We start from the raw sequence: 26,456 nt of genomic DNA on the forward strand, positions 1-26,456 counted from the left end.
TAAGGACCTTTCCTGAGGTGTAACACTGGTTTGAAAATTGTTCAGTCACAGAGCACTCTACACATGACCAAAAGAAACTGGCAGACATTATATGTGCTTGGAAGATTAAACACTACATACAGAAACAGTAGTTACTAAGCTCCTCAGCAGTTTCCTGTCTTTTTTGTTAGTCTTGCTGAACCAGCAGTTTGCACAATGCATATGCTATATTTGGTGGGTCAGAAACAAGCAAATACTGTATAAAGTTGGCAAATGGTTGTTTTGCTACCTAACCACAGTTTCTGATAAAACAGAGGATTGAAATCAGTCTCTAAAATGCAAAATTGATGGTTCACAATCTCAAATAGCTGAAACTCTCTAGAATGGAAGGGAGAGACATGAAATTGAAATAAATTACAGTCAGTGCTAGTTAATTTCAGAAAGAGAAAACACAAAACCAAGCTGAAGTAGGTGAAGTTTATCAAATTATTCAATACGATGTAGCTTTTCTCACCCTCTCACACACACTTTAAACAAGTATATTACATTAAGGCCAAATTTAACCTGAATATACTTCTACTTAGTAAGATCTGAGATAGGAACGGTCATACTTAGTACTGAAGGCCAGAAAATAAAATAGACTCTGAAAAGTACTTGTTTTGTTTTTGATGTCTTTTTTTTTTAATGTCTTGGCTTCGGTTCCCATTCATAAAATGTAGGTTATTCATGAGCTCCTTTTCTCTTATAAGGTATAAAATACATGTCTTTTGAGTACCTTATCCTTAGGAGGAAAGACATAGTTTTAAATTTAACTTGCTCACAATATTTAAAATTTTAATTTTATGTTTACTTTTAAAAAGTTATGGATAACTTTAACCATGTCTAAAAATAAGCTTACTACTGTAATGAATCCCGTGGACCCACATCACTTTCAACAATTATCAGCTTTGTCAGTATCATATATCATCTGTAATTCCACATACTTGCATCTCTCCTGTATCGTTTTAAAGCATATCCCAAACACATCATTTCATCTATATTTTAATAAGTAATTTAGTAAGTAATATGTATGTAACAATAGCAAGTATTTACTATTTACAAAATATTAAGCATGAATTTTTTTATTTCTGTGTAATTCAATAATTGACCAATAGAAAATGGAAATAAAACATAAAAGTTGAAATAATTTAATTGTGCTTATCCTTTTAGAAAATAAAACCTTAATTACTACAACTATTATTTCTTTAGTCCTCACTGTGTATCTAATATTAAAATATAAGTCATAGAACTGCAACAAGTAGTTAAATTTTTTTTTGCTTGCTAAGGGGGCTTCTATATTTACACACATATGTGATAAACAATATGTTTAAGTTAAAATTTTTTATAGTAAAAGACACATTGTCATTAATACTCCTCATAATACTCCCCCTTGTTTTGAACACATTTATTTTGTTCTCTTCACTTTCTGAAGCAGTTCTCCAAGTCTTCTTTCATGAATGTTTTTTGTGGCACTACTGTTGCTGCCTCTGTGTCCTAAATTGATTCCAAAACATTTATCTTTCATAGTCATTTTAACTTTGGGGATGAGCCAGAAGTTTTACTGTGGCAGATCTGGTAAACAAGATAGATGAGGACACATTGATATTTTTATTAGGCTGCCTTTCTGTTAGATGGTATGCTGTACTAGCATTTACCATATTTTTGATCATACCTCATAAAGACACTCATGAAAGAGGACTTTCAGAACTGCTTCAGAAAGTGCCAAGAACAAGTATGTGGGGGGGGGCCCTTACTCTGAGGGTGGTTAATGGCATTGTCTTTTATTATAATACATTTTAAAAAATTTACATATTCAGTGAATGTTTTGATCACCCCATGTGTGATATATATATAATTCTTGAGGTAGATAATTTTTAGAAAAGTTACTTATCTTGCATTTTTTTGCTCTTTCAATTATGAAAGTAAAAATACAAACTGGTATAGAAAAGAAAGTAGAATGATGTTAATTCTGTATTCAAAGGTAATTACTCTTAACATTCAAAAAAATATTTATCACATACATATTTACCTCTTGTATTTTTTTTTTTGGTACCAGGGATCGAACTCAGGACCTTGCTTGCGCTTGTGAAGCAGGGGGCAGAAACACTGAGCTAAATTTACCCAGCACCTCTCTTGTATTTTTAAAGCCTTATTGAGTATGATAAAATGGAAACAAGTTTTTGTTTATTTCCTTATTCTTACTGTAGATACGGTGGATGGTAGGGAAGAAAAGCCTGCGGCTTCTGATTCTTCTGGTAAACAGTCTACTCAGGTTATGGCAGCAAGTATGTCAGCCTTTGATCCTTTGAAAAACCAGGATGAAATCAATAAAAATGTTATGTCAGCATTTGGCTTAACAGATGATCAGGTTTCAGGTAAGTTTCTACTTCCTACTCATCCTTAACCTTTCTTCCGTTTCTTTTTTTCTTTTTTGAAGAATAACTTGGATATGGTCTTATGCACAAATATTAAGAGCTTATTGAATAAATTTTTATATATGCATTCACCCATCTAAAACACTGACTAGATCAAAAATCAAAAGACTTCAGCACCCCAGAGAACTTTCTTTTGGTCTTTCTTGGTCACTGGCACCATCTCCTTTAAAGAATAACTGCTGTTTGGTTAAAATAAAATTTTTTGAAAGTAATATTCCAAAAGTTTTTTTTTTAATTTGAACTATTTTATAATCTTATTTCATATTTCTTTCAGGATTTAATTTACATTTGATAGCTCATACTATCTCTTCTAACCTTAAATTGAGAAATTAAAATTAAACATGAATTTCTAATTAAATTGCTTCAATGTAGAGTGCTTTTATGTAAATAAGTTTTTAACCTTAAAGCAGCACCTATCCTGTGGTTTATTCTTTTTATTTTTTGGCCATTGTTTCTTTAAGAATTTTTCTGCTTCTTGCCTTTTGTTTTGGATTCTAATTATTAATTTCAGAGCTTGATATTTTCTTATGGGTCTCTGAGGTTCATTTTTCCTGTCCTTTTGGTTGGATGATTTCTGTTGTGCTTCTGAACTTTTCCTGTGATTTTTAAAAATTTTAATTTTAGGCTTTCAGGTCTATAGTTACCATTGGTTGTTGTTATACTTTCTGTTTTTTTCTTGAAACTTCTTATTTTTACATTCATTAAAATTATATTTTCCTTTAGTATTTTTATATATCTTTAATTCTTTTTTTTAATTCATTGTTTATTGGTACATTTTAGGTATACAATATGATGATATTCATCATTGGTAATTTGTACCTTGACATGATATATCTTAGTTCTTATTTTTTTCCCCATTCCTCTGCCTTCCCTTCAACCCCTCTCCCCCTCCCTATTTACAAAGACTTTGTTTCCATTGTTTCCTTTTTTCATATTTATTTCTCCTGCTTTTCTTTCTCCTACACCTCCCACTTCCTCTTCCCCTTTGGACCTATTCTTCCTATTTCGGAATATCTATTATGCATTCTGATCCTTATTTACACTTTCAGGGTGAGAAACACCAGAGAAACTATTCGGTATTTGCACATGTGTGTCTTATTTATTTCACTTAAGAGTATGGCCTCAATGTACATCCATTTATCTATAATGTCTCTAGTTCTCATTCTTTATGGCTGAATAGTACTCCATTTTTTAATCTTCTTTATCCAGTCTCCAGTTGATGGGCAATTGGGCTGTTTCCAAGTTTTAGCTATTACAAACTGTGCTGCTATAAACATGGGTGCACATATATTGCTGCTTAATTTAAAAATACATTGATACCTCAGTTCACGAATGCTTCTGTTGACAAATAAAAGCATTCTGCCAAATTTTGCTTCTGTTAAAAAACTCCGTATCAAGTGACAAACATGACCAAAGACATCTTTCTCACACAAACACAAAGGCAGCCATCTTATCCAAAATTATGAAACAACTTTAGTTCTTAAACTGAGGTACACTGTATTAATAATTGCTGGTTTGAAATGTTTGTAACATTCGATATCTGGGTGTATTTGGAGTCACTTTCCATTGACTACTGCCTCATCCCTGAAAAATGAGTCACATTTTCCTGTTACTTTGCATGTCTGATAGTTTCTGGTTAAAATCTGGACATTGTAGTTACTAGATTGTAGTGATTTGAGATTCTTGATGATCTTTTGAGGAGCTTTGATATTATTTCCCTAGAAGAGTTAATCTGTATGAATTTAAACATCTTCATTTCTCCCCATGGAGTATAACAGCTGGTATCTCTGATTAGTCCTTTCAGCTTTAGCTGCTGCTTTTTTTTTCCTGCGCCTTCTTGAGATGTCCCCTTCCCAAACCTATGGTCAGTAGAGGATTGGGCAGATTTTTATACTTATTTTAGGTTTTATATCTTCAGTGATACAGTGGATTTTTCTCTAAATTTCCAGCTACCTGTCCAACTGTGAAGTTAACACTGATTTTCTGCTATTGGTGTTATCAGGGTCAGGGCTTGGCAATTCTTACCAATTGTAATTTTATTTTGGTAAACACTTCTGATTTTTGCAACATTTGATCTACTTCCAGTTACTTCAGTTCATAGTTATTTTTCTATTTTGTTCGGTTTTCAGTTGTTACCTGTGGGAAAGTTCATTACCCAATACCTCACTTTGCCATTATCAGTAGTTGTATTGTTGTGCCCAGATCGCGAAGTCCCCAAAGACCACCAAGGAGCCTATTCCGATGTAAACACATGAGAGTCATTTATTCAAGCTCGAACAGGGGCACTCAACCATCACCGATGCAGCGGATCAGGATTGAGAGCCCCGAATTTCAAATCAGCAGGGTTTTTATTGTGGCTACCGCAAGGTTTGGGGATGTTCTATTTAGCAGTTACATGATTGGTTGATATTTAGCAAGCATGGGGGGTTGAGGGGTGGCTACATGTAGAGTTTATGGAAAAAAGGAACAATCAGCACATTGACAGAATGTTTTATAGATAATGGGCCCGGGAGCATCTGTTTTCTGGGCAGACAGAGGATTGAGTTAGGAGCTGTGTCTTTTTTTTTATCTGTTGTCCCACAGCAAGGACATTTTATCATTTTATGGGCACAAAGACTAGGGGAATAGTTGACTTCAGTGAAGTGAAATTCATGTCAAGGCCACTTTACTGTCTTATTCCAAGATGGAGTCAAACTTTAAAATGGAGTTAGTTAGGTCTCACATTCCCCCCTTCTCATGAAACTATAGAGGACCAGTCATGGGCCTCTGGGGGCCAGTTTTATTAGGTCCTCAGAAACTGGTTGGTACTGGGACCTAAGTACCATCAGCTGTACTGTGCTAATGTGTTCTCTGATGAAGGATATCAGCCTGTTAAGGTCTAAATGTTAACAGGAGTAACAAAATGAGTAACGGTCCCAGCAGGGTAGAGATCAGAGTGGTCAGCCATGGGGAGGAATTGAACCAAGATTTAAACCAACCTTGATTTTGTTCTCGTTCTCGCTTTTGCTTAACGAGACCTTTTTTGACTTTGGCCATAGATTTTTTTTTAATCATTTCTGAGTGGTCTACATAAAAGCAGCATTTTTTTTTACCTAAGGCAGCACAGAGCCCCCCCCCCCCCTTGTTGTAGCAAGATTAAATCTAGGCCTCTTTGGTTCTGGAGAACTATTTCCACCAGAGAGGTTAGTGACTCTTGCAATGGAGCTTTTTAGTCTCTCGATGTCTATATCTATGGCTGTTTTTAAATCATTGTAATGTTTGTTTTGTAACACTAACGATGAGACTCCTGTTCCTGTCCCAGCTAATCCTAAACCTAGGAGAACTGTTAAACTGATGGCTGTTATAGGTTCTCGTTTGACTCTACCTGAGGTCTCAGTCAGATGACTAAAAATATCTTTTTCTGAATGATATAATAGCCTAGGAACCAATTGTACTAGTACATAAAAGTCTCCAGTCTGGTTGAGTACTTTTTAAGTGCACAAGGGGTGAGCCCAGTGGAGCAAGCCCATCATCCATCAGAAGGGGGTACAAGGTACTTTCTGGACTAGACTGATAGGTTCGGTTGTAAAGTTGCTGTTGAGTGGCCAGGACGCTGTCAACACAAATTTTATGTCCAGTCACAGATTGTAGGGTTAGCCTGGCTGTCCCCTCCAGTTTTTGAAACAGGGTCTTGCCAAGTCACTATGTTGTCTAGCTGGGTTTTAATTTGTGATCTTCCTGCCTTAGCCTCCCAGACTGCCGGGATCACAGAAGTGTACCACCACACCGGGCACCTTTAGTTTTTTTATAATAGAATAATCTATGTTTTCTGCATCTATAAAAGACTTATATAATCTCCTTTGATCTTTTAAATGCATAAACTGAAAAATCAGCATTTATAGTAAATTTGACCAAAACTGTAGTCTTAAAGCAGTATCTTTAAAAGACAATATGTTTTTTAATGTCAAAAGAGAAAGTGTAATAAATGTCTAATTTTAAGCCGGAACTAAACCAGGTTTTTTTTTGTTTGTTTGTTTGTTTTTTAATGTATTTTTAATTTCTGCATAAATTGTTATTCACACAGTCCCAAGATGGGAAACAATTTTTAATTGGCTCTTAGATTTACTTGTCTCTAGACAAGACCGGGAAGCCATCCAGGTCTGCCATGTGACTATTATTTCGAAAACCAGGACTGAGCATTTAAATTAGTAAAAGATCCTGTTTTGGTATGAATCAAACTGTCAGCTGTAGTAATGTATATTAATTTAATAATGCAAACTTTGTGTACCTTTTTTTTTTTTTTACAAAATGTCAACAATACATGATTTGTAATTTTAGCAGAGCTTTTAACTTTTGGCACAATCATGTATTACCTCTGTAGAATTAAAGTACTAAAAATTATTTTAAGCATTAGCTTCAGAAGGCACCTCTTGGTGTTAGCTGTTGTATTACAAACATCTTTTATATGTAGCTATCTTGGTACTCTAGACATTTAAAGTTGAAAATAAAACATTTTAAATTTTAGTATGTTTCTAAGATTCTTAAATTACTAGCAAAATACAAAAGAACAAGGACATGTATTTAAATAATCTGTAAAGACGAAGGCCTAACATTAAAGAATTTTATAATCTTATATATTTCATAGTTTAAACGTAGGGCTTTATCTTTGTTATTGTCTGTCTCATCATCACATGGTAACAATTTTTACAAACACAATGGCAATAAAGTAATCGACTTAAATTCTGAACTGTTAAGTGTAAATGATGGACACATGATTTGCCCTGTATCAAACTGAAAATATTATAAATGTTAGGGTCGGGGATTTAGCTCAGTGGTTTTACCACCTGCTGCGCAAGCACAAGGACCCGAGTTTGATCATCAAACTTGGCAAGTACCGCAGATTGAAGGTTAGGGATAATGGGAGGAGGTATCCCAAACATGATCTCAAAAGGGGTTATAACGCTCCATCTTATAGGGTGAATTGCATACCCTATAGAGGGCATAGGGTAGGAGAGTCACCCAGCCACCGCCAGTCTCTAAGGTTAATTTAGTCGAGGTCTCTTTTAGGGTTCTATTTATTTTTTCTATCTGTCCTGAACTCTGGGGTCTGTATGCACAATGTAATTTCCAATTTGCCCCCAGTATCTGTGCTAAACTTTGGCTCACCTTGGAAATGAAGGCAGGTCCATTGTCTGACCCTAACATTACTGGGAAGCCATACCTTGGCAGGATGTCTTTTAGCATCTTTTTGGCCACAATCCATGTTATCTCATGTTTGGTAGGAAAAGCTTCTGTCCATCCTGAAAAAGTATCTACAAAGACTAGCAGGTATCTGTAACTATATCTTTCAGGTCTTGCCTCAGTAAAGTCTAGTTCCTAGTATATGCCAGGTCGGTCTCCTCTCAATCCTGCCAGGGTTAGCCTTATTTGAGGTAACATTGGTCAATTGGCAGGCTATGCAGGTAGCAACAATGCGTTCAATCTTGGAATTAGCTTTTCGAATCTTTATCTCTGCATGTCTCAGGAGGTCCTGCATCTTTCGGGTGTCTATGTGGGTGGCTCAGTGTATTTTGGAGAGAACTTGCTCTCCCAGTGTTTCAGGCAGGATGACTTTATAATCAGAGGATTTTTATCACCCGTTGAGGCATTGGGGCATGGGTAATTGTTTTATCCATCTTAAGTCTTTTTCAGTATACTGGAGTTTTTCTGGTAAGGCAGCACTTTTTGGATCTAGCAGCTGAGTGGTTAGTGTCAGATCAGTCTCTAGGGCTATTTTTCAAGCTGCCTGGTTGGCCAAATTGTTTTTTCGGGCAATTGGGGTATCACTCTTTTGGTGCCCGCAACAGTGGATAATAGCCAATTTTTTTTGGTAGCCATAGGGCCATCAATAGGGCAAGAATTATTTTTTTGTTTTTAATAGTCTTTTTTTTTTAGCTGTTAACAGTCCTCTTTTTCTGTAAATGGCCCCGTGTACGTGAGCTGTGGCAAAAGCATACCTGCTGTCTGTGTATATGTTTAGGTTTCGGCCCTTTCCCAGAGTCAGTGCCTTGGTCAATGTTATGAGCTCTGCTCGCTGTGCTGACGTTCCAGTGGGCAAGGGTTCAGTCCAAACGACCTCAGTCTGTGACCACAGCTGTCCCGGCATACCTTCGGCCATCTTGAACAAAACTGCTCCCATCGGTGTACCAGGTATCTTCAGCATCTGGCCATGGTTGATCTTTTAGATCCTCTTGGGTCCAGTGTACTTGAGCCAAGATGTCAGCACAGTCATGCAGTGGGGCCTCTAAGTCTGGGTCAGGCAATAAAGTAGCCGGGTTTAGGGCGGCCGGGGTCTGGAAGACAACTCGGGTTGGGTTTAAGAGCAGGCCCTGATAGTGGGTTAGGCGGGCATTGTTGAGCCATCTATCTGGAGGCTGTTTTAGAACCCCTTTAATGGTATGGGGGGTGGTCACATGTAGTTCCTGGCCCAAGGTCAACTTATCAGCGTCTTTGACCATCAAGGCTATGGCAGCGATCTTTTTCAGGCATGGGGGCCATCCAGCTGCAACAGGATCAAGTTTCTTGGACAGGTATGCTACTGGTCGGCGCCATGGGCCCGGATACTGGACCAGGACGCCCTTGGTGACTCCTTTGTTTTTATCAATGTAAAAGTAGAAGGGCTTAGTGACATCAGGCAAGCCTAAGGCTGGCGCTGACAACAAAGCAGCCTTAACTTGATCAAAGGACTTTTGTAGTTTCTCTGTCCATCGAAAGGCCTGATTGTTTTTAGTTATCTCATTAAGGGGCCTTGCAAGTTTCGCGAACCCCGGTATCCATAAACAGCAGAAGCCAGCCAATCCTAGGAATTTTCTAACTTTTTGAGGAGAGTCTGGTGTAGGTATCTTAAGAACTGTCTCTTTTTTAGCATTGGATAGCCATCTTCGCCCCTTTTTAAGTATGTACCCCAGGTAGCTTACCTCAGGTTTGCAGATTTGGGCCTTTTTGGCAGACGCCCGGTATCCCAGTTCCCCTATAACCCTTAAGAGTTTTTTTGGTTCCATCTAGGCAGTCCTCCTGTGTCTCAGCTGTTATAAGGAGATCATCTGTGTATTGTAACAGAGTCAATTGCGGGCTTTGGAGGCGGCTTTTTGGGTTCTTAGGGCATTCTCTGGCCCAGTAGCCTTCTTCTGTGCAATAAGCACACTGGTTCTTTTGCAATCGGGGGCGATCTCTACGTTCCCCCTTACCTTGTCCTTTTGCCGCAATATTTCTCAGTCAACGTTTATGTTCCTTTGGCTCTCCCGTCTGTCTTTCCTCTGCAGTCTCTCTCTTGTTTCTGTCACTATGTCCTGAATACTCTTCTCTCCCAGTCTGTCTACTTTCTGTAACTTTTTCCTAATATCTGGCACCGCCTGGTTGACGAAATGTATTACTACAGCTGCCTTTGTCTCAATTGCTTTTGGATCTATAGGAGTATACCTATGGAAGGCTTCCTGAATTCTTTTTAGGAAGGCTGCAGGGCTTTTGTTTGGTCCCTGTAGTACATCTCCTACCTTGGCCAAATTGGTGTGCTTACAAGTAGCCACCTTGAGATCTCCCAACAGAGTCTGGCGGTAGACCCGGAGTCTCTCCTTACCTTCTGCTGTGTTGAAGTCCCAGTCGGGCCGGGGCAATGGGAAGGAAAGGTTAATAGTATCAAAGTTGGTTATTGTTGCCAGGAACCAATTTCCTGGCCTGGTTCTGAATTTTTTTATGCTCCTCTGTCATGAACAGGATCTGGAGGAGCTGTTGACAGTCATTTCAAGTGGGCTGGTGGGTGAACAAAACAGTTTCCAACAGTTGGATTAGATCCCTGGGATTGTCGGAAAACTTGGCGTGTTGTGTGCGCCAATTATAAAGGTCACTAGTGGCAAAGGGCCGATACTGGAGAGGCTGATTGCCATGCTCATCAGGGGGTCCAGTCGCCCTCAACGGGAGGACAGTGGAATCCGCCAGCCCCGCCACCGGCGAGGCTGCATGGCGGTTGCGGGTGTTTTGGGCGGGGCCGTCCCCTCTAGCAATGCCCACCCGGGCATGCACTTTCTCCCCGGCTGCCACTGGGGCTCTTCCCTCCACCCCAGCCGGCGCCACCGCCGGGGCTCCTCCCTCCGACCCTGCCTGCGGGGTGCGGGCGGTAGGGAGGGGGGAAAAGGAGATCTTTTTCAGTTCCTCCTTGGAGAACTGGGTAAAGCGGCGCCGTGGGTTTGGTCTTGGTTTCTCTTCTCCGGCAGTCTCCTCTGGTGGTTCTCTCCCGCACCGCTAGGACTGCACCGCTAGGACTGCCGCAGGCGGCTGCTTCTGTGGAGGCAAAAAGGGCTTGATCCAAGAGGGAGGGTTCTGCACCAGGTCTTCCCAGGTAAAGATGTATGGTTCTGTAAGACCAAGGGCCTTACCAAACGCTCTGAGGAGCTGACTGTAGTGAAGCACACCCAGGGATCCCAGCGGTGCCTCCAGAATGTAAGGCCAAGGCCTTACCAAATGCTCCAAGGAGCTGACTACAGTGAGGACCACCCGGGAAGGAACACACCGGCCATGTTGGGAAAACAGACCTTTATTAGTCTGGCCAGATGGCACTCCCGAAGCAAAATAGCTCAGAGAGGCAACTGGCTCAGAGTCCGAGGCTGTTGTATAGGGGGTTGAGGGGGGTTTAACATGTAGATTTACAGAAAGAAAAGAACAAAGGTTAGTGGCTCACTGTCACATGCTGATGGTCAGCAGACATCCTGACTAATAGTCAGGACCACCCTGTGTAGATAGTCAGCACATTTACAGATTGTCCTATAGATACTGGGCCCCGGGACATTTGGTTTTAGGGCAAACAGATGGCTGAGTAATCCCGCCCTATTACTGATTGTCCATTGTCCCGAGGCAAACACACTCCAACCATCAAATTTACAACAGAACCTAGGGGAGTAATTAACTTTTGAATCACACAGTCCCACAGTTCCTGGTCAGGGTGTCCCGTTGGGGACGAAAAACAAGTTCTCTAACTCTTTTGACTGTTTCTAGGTCAAATGTACCCTCTGCTGGCCAGTTTACCTTAAAAGTTGGCCATTCTGATCTGCAAAGGGTGATTAACGTTTTCTTTTTAACTTCTAAACTCAAATTATGCGCTCGCTTTTTAACTTCCCTGAAACGACCTGTTAACAAGGAAAAGGGGGGTAGTCACAGTCTGTCTCATCGTCTCAGTCTAAGTCAACACAATAAACAGACAAACACAGCAGAAAAGCAAGACAAACTCATCCTCTGCCCGATCGGAGACAATACAGAAAATGGGACTATAATGGCCTCACGCCTTACTGCGGGAGCGACCCGCACCGTCCCCCTAGGAGTCCCACAGACTCGTACTCACGGGGCATTCCGCCCCCTCCAGAAAGATCCCCCCTAGGAGTCCCACAGACTCATACTCACGGGGCATTCCGCCCCCTCCAGAAAGATCCCGGAACATCTTCCAGGATCCCGGGTCGGTGGCCCTCGCAGCGCGTCCGCCTAGACCGTTTGCTGACCTTCCCAGAAAATGGGCCTGAGACTTTACAGACACAGAAACACTCACCAGCCAGCATTAACCCTCCGGTACGGGAATCCTGAGGGTCTTGGGGATCCCGGACGAGCCCCCAAATGTTGTGCCCAGATCGCGAAGTCCCCAAAGACCACCAAGGAGCCTATTCCGATGTAAACACACGAGGATCATTTATTCAAGCTCGAGCAGGGGCACTCAACCATCACCGACGCAGCGGATCAGGATTGAGAGCCCCGAATTTCAAATCAGCAGGGTTTTTATTGTGGCTACCGCAAGGTTTGGGGATGCTCTATTTAGCAGTTACATGATTGGTTGATATTTAGCAAGCATGGGGGGTTGAGGGGTGGCTACATGTAGAGTTTATGGAAAAAAGGAACAATCAGCACATTGACAGAATGTTTTATAGATAATGGGCCCGGGAGCATCTGTTTTCTGGGCAGACAGAGGATTGAGTTAGGAGCTGTGTCTTTTTTTTTATCTGTTGTCCCACAGCAAGGACATTTTATCATTTTATGGGCACAAAGGAGACTAGGGGAATAGTTGACTTCAGTGAAGTGGAATTCATGTCAAGGCCACTTTACTGTCTTATGCCAAGATGGAGTCAAACTTTAAAATGGAGTTAGTTAGGTCTCACAGTATAAAGTTCTGAAAACAAGAAACAAATATTTATATATGATACCATCAGATTAATGATACACTTGAAGAAAACACTTTTAAAGCAACTAAAATAAGACTTGACATTTCAACTAATTTAATACTTTAGGAAATCCCATATAGAGGAGTGAATAGTATTCAAGAGGTCAAGCCTTAGGCAATTTATCAACACCCTGTCTCATCAAGAAAAAACAAAAGGTTGAAGATGTAGCTCAGTGATAGAGCACTTGGTTAGCATATGGAAAGCCTTGGCTCAATCTCAATTACCACACACACACACACCAAGCCAGCTTGAAATTTTATGCCAAAAAAATGTATGATTCACATTTGAAGACCATTTTTTTGTAACTTTGTATGTTAAATCACGGTAGGAAAAACTATACAGATAGACAACCAAGATGCTTTTGTAGTTTTTCAGATGTGATACAGTAAAAAAAATTTTGGTCATCGTATTAAATGTGGAAATGGGAAAGAGGACTGAAGTATTACAAAGATGGAATGCAAAGCATTAATAAGTTATGTACAAGTGAGGAAAGAAAAGTCACAGTAATATTGTATATATATATATATATTTACATACATTGTAGATAACTACAGTGGTGATAGAAGCAGTCACCCATTTTACTCTGATAATCATCAGTTTTTCCTACATTACCATTACTATAAACTAGTTTAGGTTATCATTAGTACTGGACTGTTAGCTGCAAACTATGCCCCTACAACAGTTGTAAATTCTGGGGATACACAAAAGCAGAAAATAGTTTGCTCTCAGGAAAATTAATCTGCTAATAATAGTAAGTATTTACACGAAATTTTCTAAGTAGTAATTTCTTTTATAAGTTTTTATAGCATTTTCTATAAGCTATCATTAACTTTCTATAAGCTATCATTCTATAAGCTATCATTAAGTAATCCTTAAAATAACATGAAGTAGAACTCTATATCTTATATAGAGGTGAGGGAGCTGATGTAAGGGAAAGAGATTAAGATGCTCAGAGTTACACATCTGGCCTTGGCAGCACTGGTATTCAAACCTACATAACTTGGCTCCAAAACCCATGCTTTCAAACACTTCTGTGTTGCCAAGACAAAAAGAATTTAAAGGATTAAGATATATTTATAGTTTATCTTCAGAATATCTTAAACAAAAAGGGCCAGGGATTTAGCTCAGTGGTTCCAGCACCTGCCTTGCAAGTGCAAGGTCCCGAGTTTGATCCCCGGTACCAAAAAAAGCAAAACAGAATATCTTTATTGACTATCACAGTATTGGAACTATAGCAGTTTCTCTCCATTCACTTCTGTGTTCATTGTTGTAGAAGAATTTGAGGGGTTTTGTGTGTAAGTTAGAATGGTAAGCCTTTGAAACAGAAAAAAAGAATTGAGAATCAGGAGCATGGCCAAAATTGTTCACAATTTAGGAAAGAAGATGGGAGCTGTTCAGAAATGCAGTGTAGAAGTCTGGGTCAGAATAAAAGTAAACTTTAAAAATTGACTAGTGCAATAAAGTATTCTGGGTAAAGAAGACTTACTAGAAGTGTGGAATTATAACTGGGTTTTGTTTTTTTGTTTTTTTGGTACCGGGGATCGAACTCTGGTCCTTGCGCTTGCGCAGCAGGTGGTGAAACCACTGAGCTAAATCCCCAGCCCTATAACTGGGTTTTAAAGAATTCTTATTTATGTGGATGTTACATTGAAATATATGGAGCAGCGGAGAGAAATGTAAGCTAAAAAATTACTAGATATATTCTGAGGTAGGGAGCACATCAGTTTAGCTGAAGAAGGGCCATGTAACAAGAGGGATTGTAAGAAATATTTGGATCTTGAAACACTAAACTAGGAGATTGAAGCTAATTTCTATCTCCTATTAAAGAATGGAAACTTATTAAAGAATGAAATGATACTTTAGTTTATCTACAGACTAGATGGTATGGAGCATGTGATACTGGTACCGGGGACATGAGTTTTGATTTTTTGCAGTGAAAGGACTCAGGAATATCACATTCCATATGTTATAAGGAAGAATTTCCAATTGTAATTTTGTATTCCCAAAAGACAGAACAAAGGAAAAAAATAAGAGTACATTAATGTAAAAGACTGTATTTGTGATAATATTACTATTCTTCTACCAATGGTACTTTTACTTTTAATCTCTTAATTGAACTTATTAATTGAGCTTGCTGAAGAAAAGGCCTTGCACAGGAACTAAATGGACTTTTCCTGACCATCCAGGGCCACCCAGTGCTCCAGCAGAAGATCGTTCAGGAACTCCTGACAGCATTGCTTCTTCCTCCTCAGCAGCTCACCCACCAGGAGTTCAGGCACAACAGTCTCCGTACACAGGAGCTCAGGCACAAGCAGGTCAGATTGAAGGTAAAATAGAGTTTAGAGTACATGTATGGAAAGATATGAGGGCAGAAATGTTTACTGAGGCATTATACATAATGGTAAACCACTAGCATATGCAGCTATGCTGTGAAAACAGCTGTGAAAAATTTTGATTTACTAACATGGTATGACTTGGTGTTAAAAACAAATAGAATGGTATGTCAGATATATTTCCAATTTTTGAAAAGAAAAAACAAATTTATGCAAATAGCCATACATACTTAAAAGATATAGAAGAATTAATACCAGTCACTAGGGAGTAGTGGCCCTCAGGGAGGAGAGTGAAATTGGAGAGGGCAACTACACACTTTATTTTGCTCCAATACTTAGGTGCTGTTTTATTGCCCCCTCCCCCACACCCTGTGCCTGCCCCCAGGAACTGTGTGTTGCTTTTGTAATTTAAAAAGAATTTTTAGAATAAAATTAAAGCTAACTTTAACTGGTTTAGTTTTTGGAGAAAGCCTTTTTATTTTTTGCATAGTTAGTAAGGTGTCTTTAGTGGAAATGTATATTAAGTCAAGTTTTTCTAAATAATCAATTTTTGGGTGAGTAGTCTCTGAGTTTCAGTACTCTCTTACTGATAATAAAATGTGAAAATTGCACTAAACCAGTAGTTTCAAAAGAATGTCTTTAACCTTGAATAAAATACAACTTGAAAGGTCAGTTTTTAAAATAAGTAAAAGGGGTCATTGCTGTAGTTTAAGGAGATTGAGGAACCACAAGCTCAGGACAGCAGGTACTGTACTGAGATGCTTCATGGAAACCTTTGGAACTGTGTAAAACATGGCAAAGTATTTATTACATTAGATTCCTACCTGATATTAATAGTGTTATTTCTGTGAATTTTCCATGCATGTTAGGACCTGTAAAACCATATATTCTCCTTTAAAACATTAAACACCAGGTGGTGCTCTAAGTATTGTATAAAAAGGTGGTGGTAGGTAGTATGATGCATTTTCAGCACCAGAAGCTGGTTACTCACCACCAGAAGCAAGTGATTGTTATCAGTTATATTAAAGAAAGAATCGTAGGGCCAGAGATTTAGCTCAGTGGTTTCGCCGCCTGCTGCACAAGTGCAAGGACCCGAGTTCAATCCTCGGCACCAAAAAAAAAAAAAGAATCGTAACCTAAAATAAACTGAGCACTTTTGAAATAGAAACCTATGTTCCTGCAGTGATGCATTCAGAGTTGGTCATTGAATAAATTATTAGGGACTAGTAGGTGTCATTTTGCTGATGAAGGAAGAATTTTAGAGAATTTCTTACTGCTTAAGCCTTTTGTCACCTAACTTTATAGTTTTACTCTGAACCGAAAGACAAATGCCAGTACAATTAGAACTGAAGCAGGGATGAAATGGGAGGAAAAACAGAGTTTGGGTGTGATAAGAGTTTACAGGTATATCAGGTAAACTGAAACCATCTGTTTAAAAATAAAATCCCATTTTAAACCATGTAAACTATTACAAAATGGTAGTTAGAAGGCTGATTATATCTAATAAGGTTTGCTGTTCACTTACAATGGACTAAAATTTAAGGGTCCACTAGCAGTATCTATTTAAAGTTTTCTACTAGCAACATTAAACACATTTTTTATTAGTACTTAACATTTTTTAAAGGTTTTTGTTTTGGTATTAGACATGTGGGATAATGACAACAATTTAAAACATCAAACAACATGCAGTATATCACAATTCAGACTGGCCACATTTCAGTTCCTTAGTAGCTACATGTAGCCAGTGGCTGTTGTATTGGATAACACAGCTCTAGATAAATGGAGAACTGGAGGCTACCTTATTTTTATTTATTTTTGTAGGTTACTCTAATGTGTACTTTTTTTTTTCTTGATACTAGGGATTGAACCTAGGGCCTTCATACTGAGCTTCATCTCCAACCTAGTTTTTATTTTTTGAGACAGGGTCTTATGAAGCTGATCAAGCTGGGCTTGAACTTTCAGACTTCCTGCTTCAGCCTCACAGAGTGCTGAAATTACAGACATGCACCATCACATCATGCTTGTGATGTAATTTCAGCATTCTGTGAGGCTGAAGCAGGAAGGCTAAGATGGCCACGTCCAAATTAGGTGTTACACTCATGTGAGGTCACTGACATATGTGCAGTCTGTTGTTCTTGGATATGTCATACAGCAGATTATTATAATGAGTAAATTTAGATAAAGCCAATGCCTCTTGGTGGAAAATTATGTATAGTATAAGAGGTAATGAGAAGAACACAAAAAAGAAAAATCAGAGATCAGGATGGATTACTGAAACTACAAAAGGTGAAAAAGGATATAATTAAAATATGTAGAGTTATATGCCAGTATAATAAAAGGTTGAGTAGACTTTAAAATAGCTTCTTATGTAAATTTTGAAGCGTACACAAAATAATTGACCTTTCATGTACCCATCATGTGACTTCAATATTTTGACATTCTTTGTGTGTCTTTTAAATCATTTTTTTTCCTCTAATAGCTGTCATTCCCTGCATGTATGCAAAATCAGAACTATGTGTGCTATTACTACCTGTTACTCCCAAATATAGATGTTTAAAACAAGAAACATTTATTGTTTTTTTGTTATGGGTTAGATTGACAATGTCCCCCAAATTCATGCTGTTTTGGATGGCTGTTTTATCATGGGGGTGCTATGCTCATTTGGATTCATCCACTGGTGAATGTGCTGTTGGAAGGTGGGGCCTAGTCAGAAGAGGCAGATTGTTGGGAGTGCAACTTGGAAGGGTGTATCTCCATACCTGGCTCCTCAGTTCTCTCTCTCTGCTTCCTGGCTCCTCTGATATGAACAGCTTTTCTCTATCCAAGCCCTTCCACTGTGCCTTTCCTGCCTTAGGGCAATCATGGACTGAAAAGGTGAGCTAAAGTAAACCTCTTTTTTTAAGTTGTGGGCATCAGGTATTATCTCCCAGGGATGAGGAAGTTACTAAGACACTCCTGTAGTTTTAGGAAGTCATGGATCTAGGAGTAGCTTAGGTGGGTCATTTTGACTCAAGGTCTGTCATGAGGTTGGCTGGGACTACAGTCATCTGAGGCTCTCCCAGAGCTGGAGGGTGCAGTTTCTTAAAACTACACAGACCTCTGTAGAGCTGCTTGGGTAACCTAGTGACATGGCACCTTCCAGCAGAATGAGTGATTGAGAGAGAGTGGTAGAAGATGGCTGTCTTTTATGACTTGTCCTCATAAATACCACTGTCATTTCTGCAATATTCTCTTAGTATACAGGGCATCCCTATTCAATGTGGAGGGGAATACAAAAGGCAGTGGATACTCACATGTTTATTCATTATTTCTCAGTCATTTTTATATTATGGAGTATATTAGTCAGTTTTCCATTTCTGGGACAAAATACCTGACACCTGCAACTTAAAGGATAGGAGGATTTAGCTCATGTTTTAAGAGATTTTAAGCATAGTCAGCTGGCTATAAAGCAGACACATTGTGGCAGAAGGGCATGGTGGAGGAAAACTGCATTCTCATGGCAGAAAACAAACAAGGAAGAGCCAGAAAAATAGACCTTTCAAAGCATGCCCCCAGAGACCTACTTTTCCAACTAGACTCTACCTCCTAATAGCCTAGCCTCATCTATAGATTGCTCCACTGATGAGATGTGGCAATTAAGCTTAATTGTCAACTTGATTGGCTCAGAAGCTGGTAAAGGGAGTAGTAAAGCACACCACCTGGGTGTGTTCATGTGGTTCATGGAGGCATGACTTTGGGGTCTGTATCTGGTTCCTGGCTTCATCCTCCTTGGCAGTGTTCCCCTGCTGTGCTTCCCTGCCACCATAAAGTTAAGCAACTTGGTTCCACTATATCCTTTTCTTGTGATGTTTCTCCTTGGAGCCAGCCTATCAAGGAGGAAAACCTCTGAAACTGTGACCCAGTTAAACCTCTCATTTAACTTTTATTTGTCAGATACTTTGTTTTAGCAACAAAAATGTGACTAAGTTAGAAAAGTGGTACCAAGAAATGGGGTCATTGCTATGAGTGTATCAAACCATGTGGTTCAGAAACCTTTCAAACGGTTTGCTGCAGGAGTTTGGACAAATTTGACAGTGGCGGGGTAGAGAAACCCTATGTAGCATTAAGCAGAGGCTAATAAGTAATTCTGGTTAGAACTCAAAAGACCAGAATACCTATTAGAATGTGGACAATAAAGGCCAGGTTCATGAGGTTTCAGTTGGGAATGAAGACTTTATTGGGAAGTTGACTAGAAGCTATACATGTTATACTCTGGCAAAAAAAATCTGTCTACATTATGTCCATGCCCTGAGACTGGGTCACTAAATTTAACGGTTGTAGACTAATTGATCTGGCAGAAGAAATTTCAGGGCAGCCCAACATTCAGGGTGTGGTATAGGTACTCCTGGCTGCTTTTAGCCAGATTTATTGTGAAAATTGGGAGAAAAAAGCAGAACAGAAATATTTGAAAACATGAATTTTAACCCAGAAAAGACCATGTGAAAAGTTGAGACCAAAAGAGGTGGGATTCCTGAAGTGCCATTAGAAAGAAACCAAGTACATTAAACAGGGACAAGAACAAAGATGCCTGAAGAACATCTCAGGAATCAGCAGTAACTCACCCAGTGTGTGTTCAAGGGTATGTTCAAGGGTATAAAAGTGTAAACCTTTCATGTGAGAAGAGAACTCCTTGACCCTGTGTTCCAGAAGGGCTGTTTAGTTAATTGATTCTTCTAAATTCATTTCAACATGCTCAGCCATCCAGGTACTCTGTCAGAGGCTGCTGCAGCCATGGTCCAAAGGGGGCTGGCTACTGTTCAAGATGTTGACAGACCTTGGCATCATCCACATGATGCTCATTGCCCAGCCATGCGGAATTGTAGTGTTAGGGAAGCTTCCACCCAGATTGCAAAGGAAGACCTGGGAAACTAGGCAAGGAGCTCCTGAGTGGGGGATGCTTAAAGCTGTGTCAATGAAATGGAAGGTGCAGTATAGACCCCAGGAAAGTGGACCATCTACTGAGGAAAGCCACTAGCAGTGAGGGTCCCCACACCTCCTAGAGGTCACATCTTACTACCTTGTGTCCTATATTCTGGACATGGAGCTGCAGGATTTAATGTTTGCCCTAATGAATTTTGGTCCAGTTGTTTTCTGTCCTTCTATTCCTCTCTTTTGGAATGGGAATGTATATCTTGTGCTGTTGTTTCTTGGGATTATATAACTTGTTACTTATTTTTATAGGGGTTCAAAACTGTTTTGATTCTCAGAAGAGACTTTGATTTGGACTTTTGAGCAATATTGGAACTGTTGATTCTTTGGGGAAAGGATTAATATGTTTTCGTTTGTGTGAAGGTTAGTTGTTATCATGTTAGGCAGAATTATGAACTTGAATTATTTAGAGGTTAAGTGTGGTTTAAGGAGTTCTTTGTCACATTGACAAGGAGTGGAATGTGACTTGATTGGCTCAAGAGCTACCTATGGGATTAATAAAGCACATCTTTTGGGTTGGTCATGGAGGCATGACCTTGTGGTCTGTATCTGGTCTCTGAGACTTTTTCTCTCTGCTTCTGAGATGAGAGTTTTGTTTTTTGTTTTTGTTTGGTTTTTTTTGGTACCAGGGTTCGAACTCGGGCCCTTGCGCTTGCAGGGCAGGCAATAGAACCACTGAGCTAAATCCCCAGCCCTTCTCTCTGCTTCTGTGCCACCATAAAACAGGCAACTTTGGGCCGGGGATTTGGCTCAGTGGTGCCCCCACCTGACTCACAAGTGCAAGGTTCTGAGTTCAATCCCCAGTACCAAAAAAAAAAACCCCCCAAAACAGGCAACTTTGTTCCACCATGCCGTTCTGCCGTGGTGTTCCTGACTCAGAGCTGCTGTGAAACTGTGAGCCAATTAAACCTCTCCTTTAAATTGTATACATTAAGTACTTTATCCCAGCAATGAGTAGGTGGTAAATATATGAGGTTAGTGGCCCCATGGTTCAGTTGCCTTATAAAAGCCTTACCTCTGAACACATGAGACTTTTGAGGGACATTTTAGATCTAAATTATAACATGGAGTTAAAACTTTTTAATTCCTATGAATGTAATGAATACCAACTTTTTCTATATGCTATACATATGCAGAAGTCATTGGGGATTTCATGGAGACTGGCACTATCACTTTCTCTAAAAAAGTACATTCCCAGAAATTTCACCACTACTCTTTGTTTCTTCCTATTCTCTTTTTCCTCTTAAGTTATTTTTACTACTTTTTAACCTAACTCTGTCATTGATTCCTTTTGCATATGTAATACATAAAACGAAACTTACATATTTTTATTATTTAAAACATTGCTTGCTATAAACATTGTCTGCACCTTGCCTTCTCTGCAGTTCTTTCAAGTATGTAAAGATGTTGCATCTTTATTTTTTTGTTTTGTTTTATTTCTCTTTTTGTTTCACAGTTAAGCACAGATAATTACATTTGAAATACTGTAATAGAGTCCCATTTAGTTTTGCATGAAATAATTTAAAATAAGTAAAGGAATGCTTTGCAGAGATAGTAATAAACCTCTGAAATGTTTAACCCTAGGAGTGATATTTTTCAAGATAAGTTTCTAGCTCTTTAGGAAACCATATGCAGAAAAAAAAATCCAAAGCCTTTAATAGTTTTGCCCTGTACATTTAAGAATAATTATGCTTTGTGAATATGAGTTCTTTAGAATCTTTGATGAAAACAGTCTACTACATGGAGTCAATCTCATTCATTTTGATGATGTCTAAATTTATATTTAATGGATAATGTATGTGTTAGTCACTTTTTTGTTACTGGGACAAAAGTACTTGACGTACATTAAGGAAAAAAGGTTTATATTGGCTCATAGTGTCAGGTGGTTCAGTCCAGGGTAGACTAGCTCCAAGGCAGAAATGGCATGTTGGAAGGGCCTGGTGAACGTAGGTTGTTCACCCCATGCAGCCAGGAAGCGGAAAGAGAGGGAAGAGCCAGAGCAGCGGATATATTCTCCAAAGGCACACGTCCAGACTCACCTCCTCCTACTGGACCCTTACCTCATAACAGTGCATTCAACTATGTACTCATCAGTGGACTGATTTACTTCTAAGTATATAGTGCCCCCATGATTCATTCACCTTCTAAAAGTCCCCTCACTGAACACATGAGACTTTTGGATGCATTTTAGATTTAAACCATAACAATGTGAAAAACCTTTGTAAGCTAAAGCTTTGGAATTATGCCTGGTTTACAATGATACAGCTTCTAGCTACTGATGGTTCTGTTCTTAGCTATTGACTTCACGTAAGTTGCTTTATCATTCTGTATTTGAAGCAGGCATTAGTACTGAGATAGAGCTTTTTTTCCCCATGTATTTATTGCTTATTCTTTGCAAATTCTTCCATTGTAGAATTAATTGTTCTAATTTCTAAGAATTAGAATTTATTGTCATATCTTTTGCTTAATTTTCCCATTTGATTTTATTTTCATTCCTTTTAACCTTATTTTAGATTTTTGTTGCTTGTATTCTAAAACTGAGTTATGAAATATAATCCATTATTAAAGTTGTATCTAAATTTGGTTAGCTTCTGTGCTGCCCTTGATGTTGTCTTAATACTATTAAGAAAACATTGAAGAAAACTTGTTTTTATTATTTTTAAAAGATTAGTAATTTAAAAATAGTTGAGCAAATTTATTTTTATTACTTGAAAAACATATGACTTCTTGGTCTGAAATAAACTGGCTGTAAGTATAGGCATATCTCATTTAGTGCTGCTCACTTGGCAGCCCTCAAAGACACCCTTAGGACTGAGCAGCTACTATAGTACACACAGTGGGCTCCATGTCTTGATCTCAGTCTGTGAGTTCTTACTGCCTACTGTACTTGGATATGAGTGATACTAGTAAAGCATTTGTTTTTATTTTTCCAGAGCTTGTCTTACTTTCTGACCATAAGTATCTGATTTGCCCAGTCTTTCGATTAACAGCAAGTAATTTGAATTTTATACAGAATAAGCTAACATGATCATTTTAAAGATTTAAATACTAGCTAGGTGGAAATTAAATCCATTAAACTTTAAAGAAGTAGAGATGAAAAAGACATAAATCAATACATCCTTTCTTGCTTGAAAAATTACGTGTCTTAACAGATTTCTTCAAAGGAACTGTGATCTACTGGCCCAAACAGAACTCTGTATCCAACAACACATCCCCAGTGCTAAAGAGGTCTGTCATTGTTAAAAAGTGCGATGAAGAACTATTTAGGCTTTATCAATTCCACATAATTGGCTAGGATATTAAGATACTGAATTATCATAGAAAATCAAACCATTGGCAAATTCCAAAGGTGTTTCTGAGTTCTAGAACAAAAAGTGTTATTTAGTCGCTACCATAGTAACCATTCATGAAAGGATAAATGTAGCACTTTGGGAAAGATTGAGGAATTATTGTCCCTTTTCTCAGATTTTTATTTATTGATTTTTTAAATCACTTGATTTTCATTGAACATAGCAGTACTTTTTTATGGCATTTGGGTTTGAAAACATTTGTTTTTCTAGAGTTTATGAAGTAGGAGCTACTAGTGTTAAATCATGTAATGTCTCCTGCCAATTAAGAGTTCTCTGCGGTCTTAAATTATTGATTTTTCTCCTTCATAGACATTTAAAGGGGAACAGATAACATTGTGTGTTGTTATTCAGTGTGTTTATATATTTGGCTGGAGAGAGGGAGAATATAAATGTGCTTTAAAAATATTTTTCTCTGCCAATCTAGATGGCCTGTTTTCTTTGTATTTTCTTTTTTAGGTCAAATGTATCAACAGTACCAGCAACAAGCTGGCTATGGTGCACAGCAGCCTCAGGCTCCGCCTCAGCAACCTCAGCAGTATGGTATTCAATATTCAGGTGAGCAGGTGTTGAAAAGGAGGTGGCTTATGGTTGTCGATCTGTTTCTATACTTTCTAAATTTTAAGCCCTTCCCTTTAAGTACCTGACTGTAATACATTGCCATAGTAGGTATTAAATACTTATCAGGGGAGACATTTGTTTTATTTAAAATTTATATGTAAATGTTTTATTGGAAAGATTAACATTTTGTTCTCTTGTAGGCAAATAAGACAGTAGATGATTCTGTAATAACTTGTAGTATAATAAAGCTTTTAATACAAAGCTATCTCTTATGAACATGATTAGCTTAGCCCTGTAAAAAATACAAGATTCCACCCCATTTATATGTAATACATGATTCCAGTGTATTCTTAGTGCCTGCAGAAATACTAACAGTTCTCTCAAGCTTACAAAAGTAATCTTATTAAACAAAAAGTGAAATAAGCTACTTCGGTGTTTACGTCTCCTGAAAGAATGTAGGAATACCAAAAATTGGCTGTAAAAGTAACTTAGAATGTAACTCGGTCAACTAAGAAGATTAAGTTTAGCTGTTTTAAATAAGTATCCAGGGTGTTTTGCTTTTGTTATACCTCTGTCTACTGAAGATTATCTGTATTTAAATATGATAAATCTCTTTAATGTAGCTTTGATTATACTTTAGGTAATTTTATATTTATGCCAGAGAGTTTGATTCCAAGTCTTGGTTTACAGCCAGAAATTTAAGAATAAAACTTTAAACTGTAATTAAAAATAGTTTATGAACTGGGCATAGTGGTGAATGCCTATAATACAGCTACTTGGGAGGTAGAAACAGGAAGACTGGAAGTTGGAGGCCATCCTGGACAATTGAGACAAATGAGACCCTGTTTTAACATAAAAATAAAAAACATCTGGGGTTGTAGTTCAGTGGTAATGTGCTCACAAAGCATGTGTGAAGCCCTGGGTTCAATTCTCAGTACTGTCAAAAAGAAGATATAAGTTGAATTTTGTCTAAATTTTATTTTACAAAGTTTTATATTATCAAATTGAGCAGAGGTCAGCAAACTTGCCTTTTTTGTGAATAGTTTTAATAGAACATTTCTATATTTTTGGTTGCTAATTTGGCACAATTATGGCAAAATTGAATAGTTGCAACAAATAGGATGTTGGTCCACAAAGCTTAAAATATTTACTATCTGCTTCAGTATTTGGATGAGGAGAGGATGTAAATAAACCTTAAAAATATTTCTCTGCCAAATTAAACCTGCCTCTTTTCCTTTTAAAAAGTATCCTTTTTTGTATAAATTCGCCGACCCTGACCTAGACCATAAAATTCTGTCATAAATTGGAGTTTGATGTATTTTAACACTAATGAGTTTGTTTATTTGGGTAGTATGACTTAACCTGTGGCTGGTACTTTTTTTTTTTTTGGTGCTGGGGATTGAACTCTGAGCTAAATCCCCAGCCCATCATTTGGTACGTTTTAATTGTATAAAACAAATGGAATAAACTTAAGATGTAGTCATCATCTAAACGAGGGGATTTTTAGCCCATACTGTGCTTCACAATCACTGAGGAGCTTCTTGATGACTGGGCCCTATTTGCTTAGATTTTGTTTGGTATTTGGTTAGGGGTTGGACTCAGGCTTTGATAAGCATCGCAGGTCATCTGCAGCCAGACCTGGGGATCAATCATTTTGTCTCATTTACTCATTTTATAAATGAGGCAAGTAGGGCCAAAGAGGTTGTGACTTGTCATAGGACATATAACCATTCAGTGGGAGAGCTGGTGGATCAAACCCCAGTTTTCTGAATTTTGTAGTTCCCTAGGTCATCCTGCAATGTCTAATCTAGACCAAGAGTTAGCAGATTTTTTTCCATGAAAATCTAGATAATAAATATTTTAGACTTTGTACACTGTGTGATCCTTTTCTTATTGATTTAAAAAATCAGAGGGCCGGGGATTTAGCTCAGTGGTTTCGACACCTGCTATGCAAGCGCAAGGACCCGAGTTCGATCCCCGGTACCAAAAAAATAAATTAAATAAATAAATAAATAAAAATAAGAAATGAGAATTTCTGATTCTTGGAATTATGGATATTCTTTACCAAAAATTACTCATTTTTTTTGCAGGGGCAGGAATGGAGGTGGGAGATTAATACAAATAGTAAAAAGCATTGCCACATTATAATCAAAAGATTAGGAGGTTGATAATGAAATGCTATCTTCAGCGCTTAGGGTTAGTCACTTTCTTGCATAGAAATTAAGGATCTGGTTGCTTCCTGATTCAGTTTAGATTTTATTTGCCAGGATAAAAAGGCAGCTTTTTAAATTTCCCCCTCAGTTTTAAATGAGGTAGAGATTTTCAGCATAAAGCTGAATTCTTATGTTTTGCTAAAAATTAACAATAAAGAAGTTCAAAACTTTTATGTAGAGGATAGGAGAAATTGTATGGTATTCAAGATTTTATCATGACTTTATTTTAGTTAAGTATTTAGATGCTACCTTGAATAAAATGCTTTTAATTTGATAGTCATATTAACAACTAAGCTTGCTATTAATAATTTTAGGATGTTCACTCAGTAAAATTTAGCCCTTTTGAAATTATCTTTGTATTTCTGAT

The 26,456-nt window shown here is 38.2% G+C and overlaps 1 protein-coding gene across 5 annotated transcripts in view; it reads left to right on the forward strand.

Moving 5' to 3' along the window:
* Nucleotides 1-26,456, forward strand: part of Tfg (trafficking from ER to golgi regulator) — a 42,477-nt gene that overhangs the window by 14,147 nt on the left and 1,874 nt on the right. For 2 of the 5 annotated variants that reach the window (XM_004857979.4, XM_004857980.4), the window contains exons 5-7: nt 2,226-2,393; nt 14,854-14,994; nt 23,775-23,873. In XM_004857979.4, the coding sequence (XP_004858036.1) occupies nt 2,226-2,393; nt 14,854-14,994; nt 23,775-23,873 (408 nt within the window). The remainder of the gene's footprint in view (nt 1-2,225; nt 2,394-14,853; nt 14,995-23,774; nt 23,874-26,456) is intronic. The other 3 variants (XM_004857981.4, XM_087214493.1, XM_013077093.3) reach the window with 2 other exon arrangements.

The sequence above is a fragment of the Heterocephalus glaber genome, unplaced genomic scaffold (assembly GCF_053883595.1).
Source record: "Heterocephalus glaber isolate CG9 unplaced genomic scaffold, H.glaber_assembly_v1.0 deba00000122, whole genome shotgun sequence".
Taxonomy (NCBI): domain Eukaryota; kingdom Metazoa; phylum Chordata; class Mammalia; order Rodentia; family Bathyergidae; genus Heterocephalus; species Heterocephalus glaber.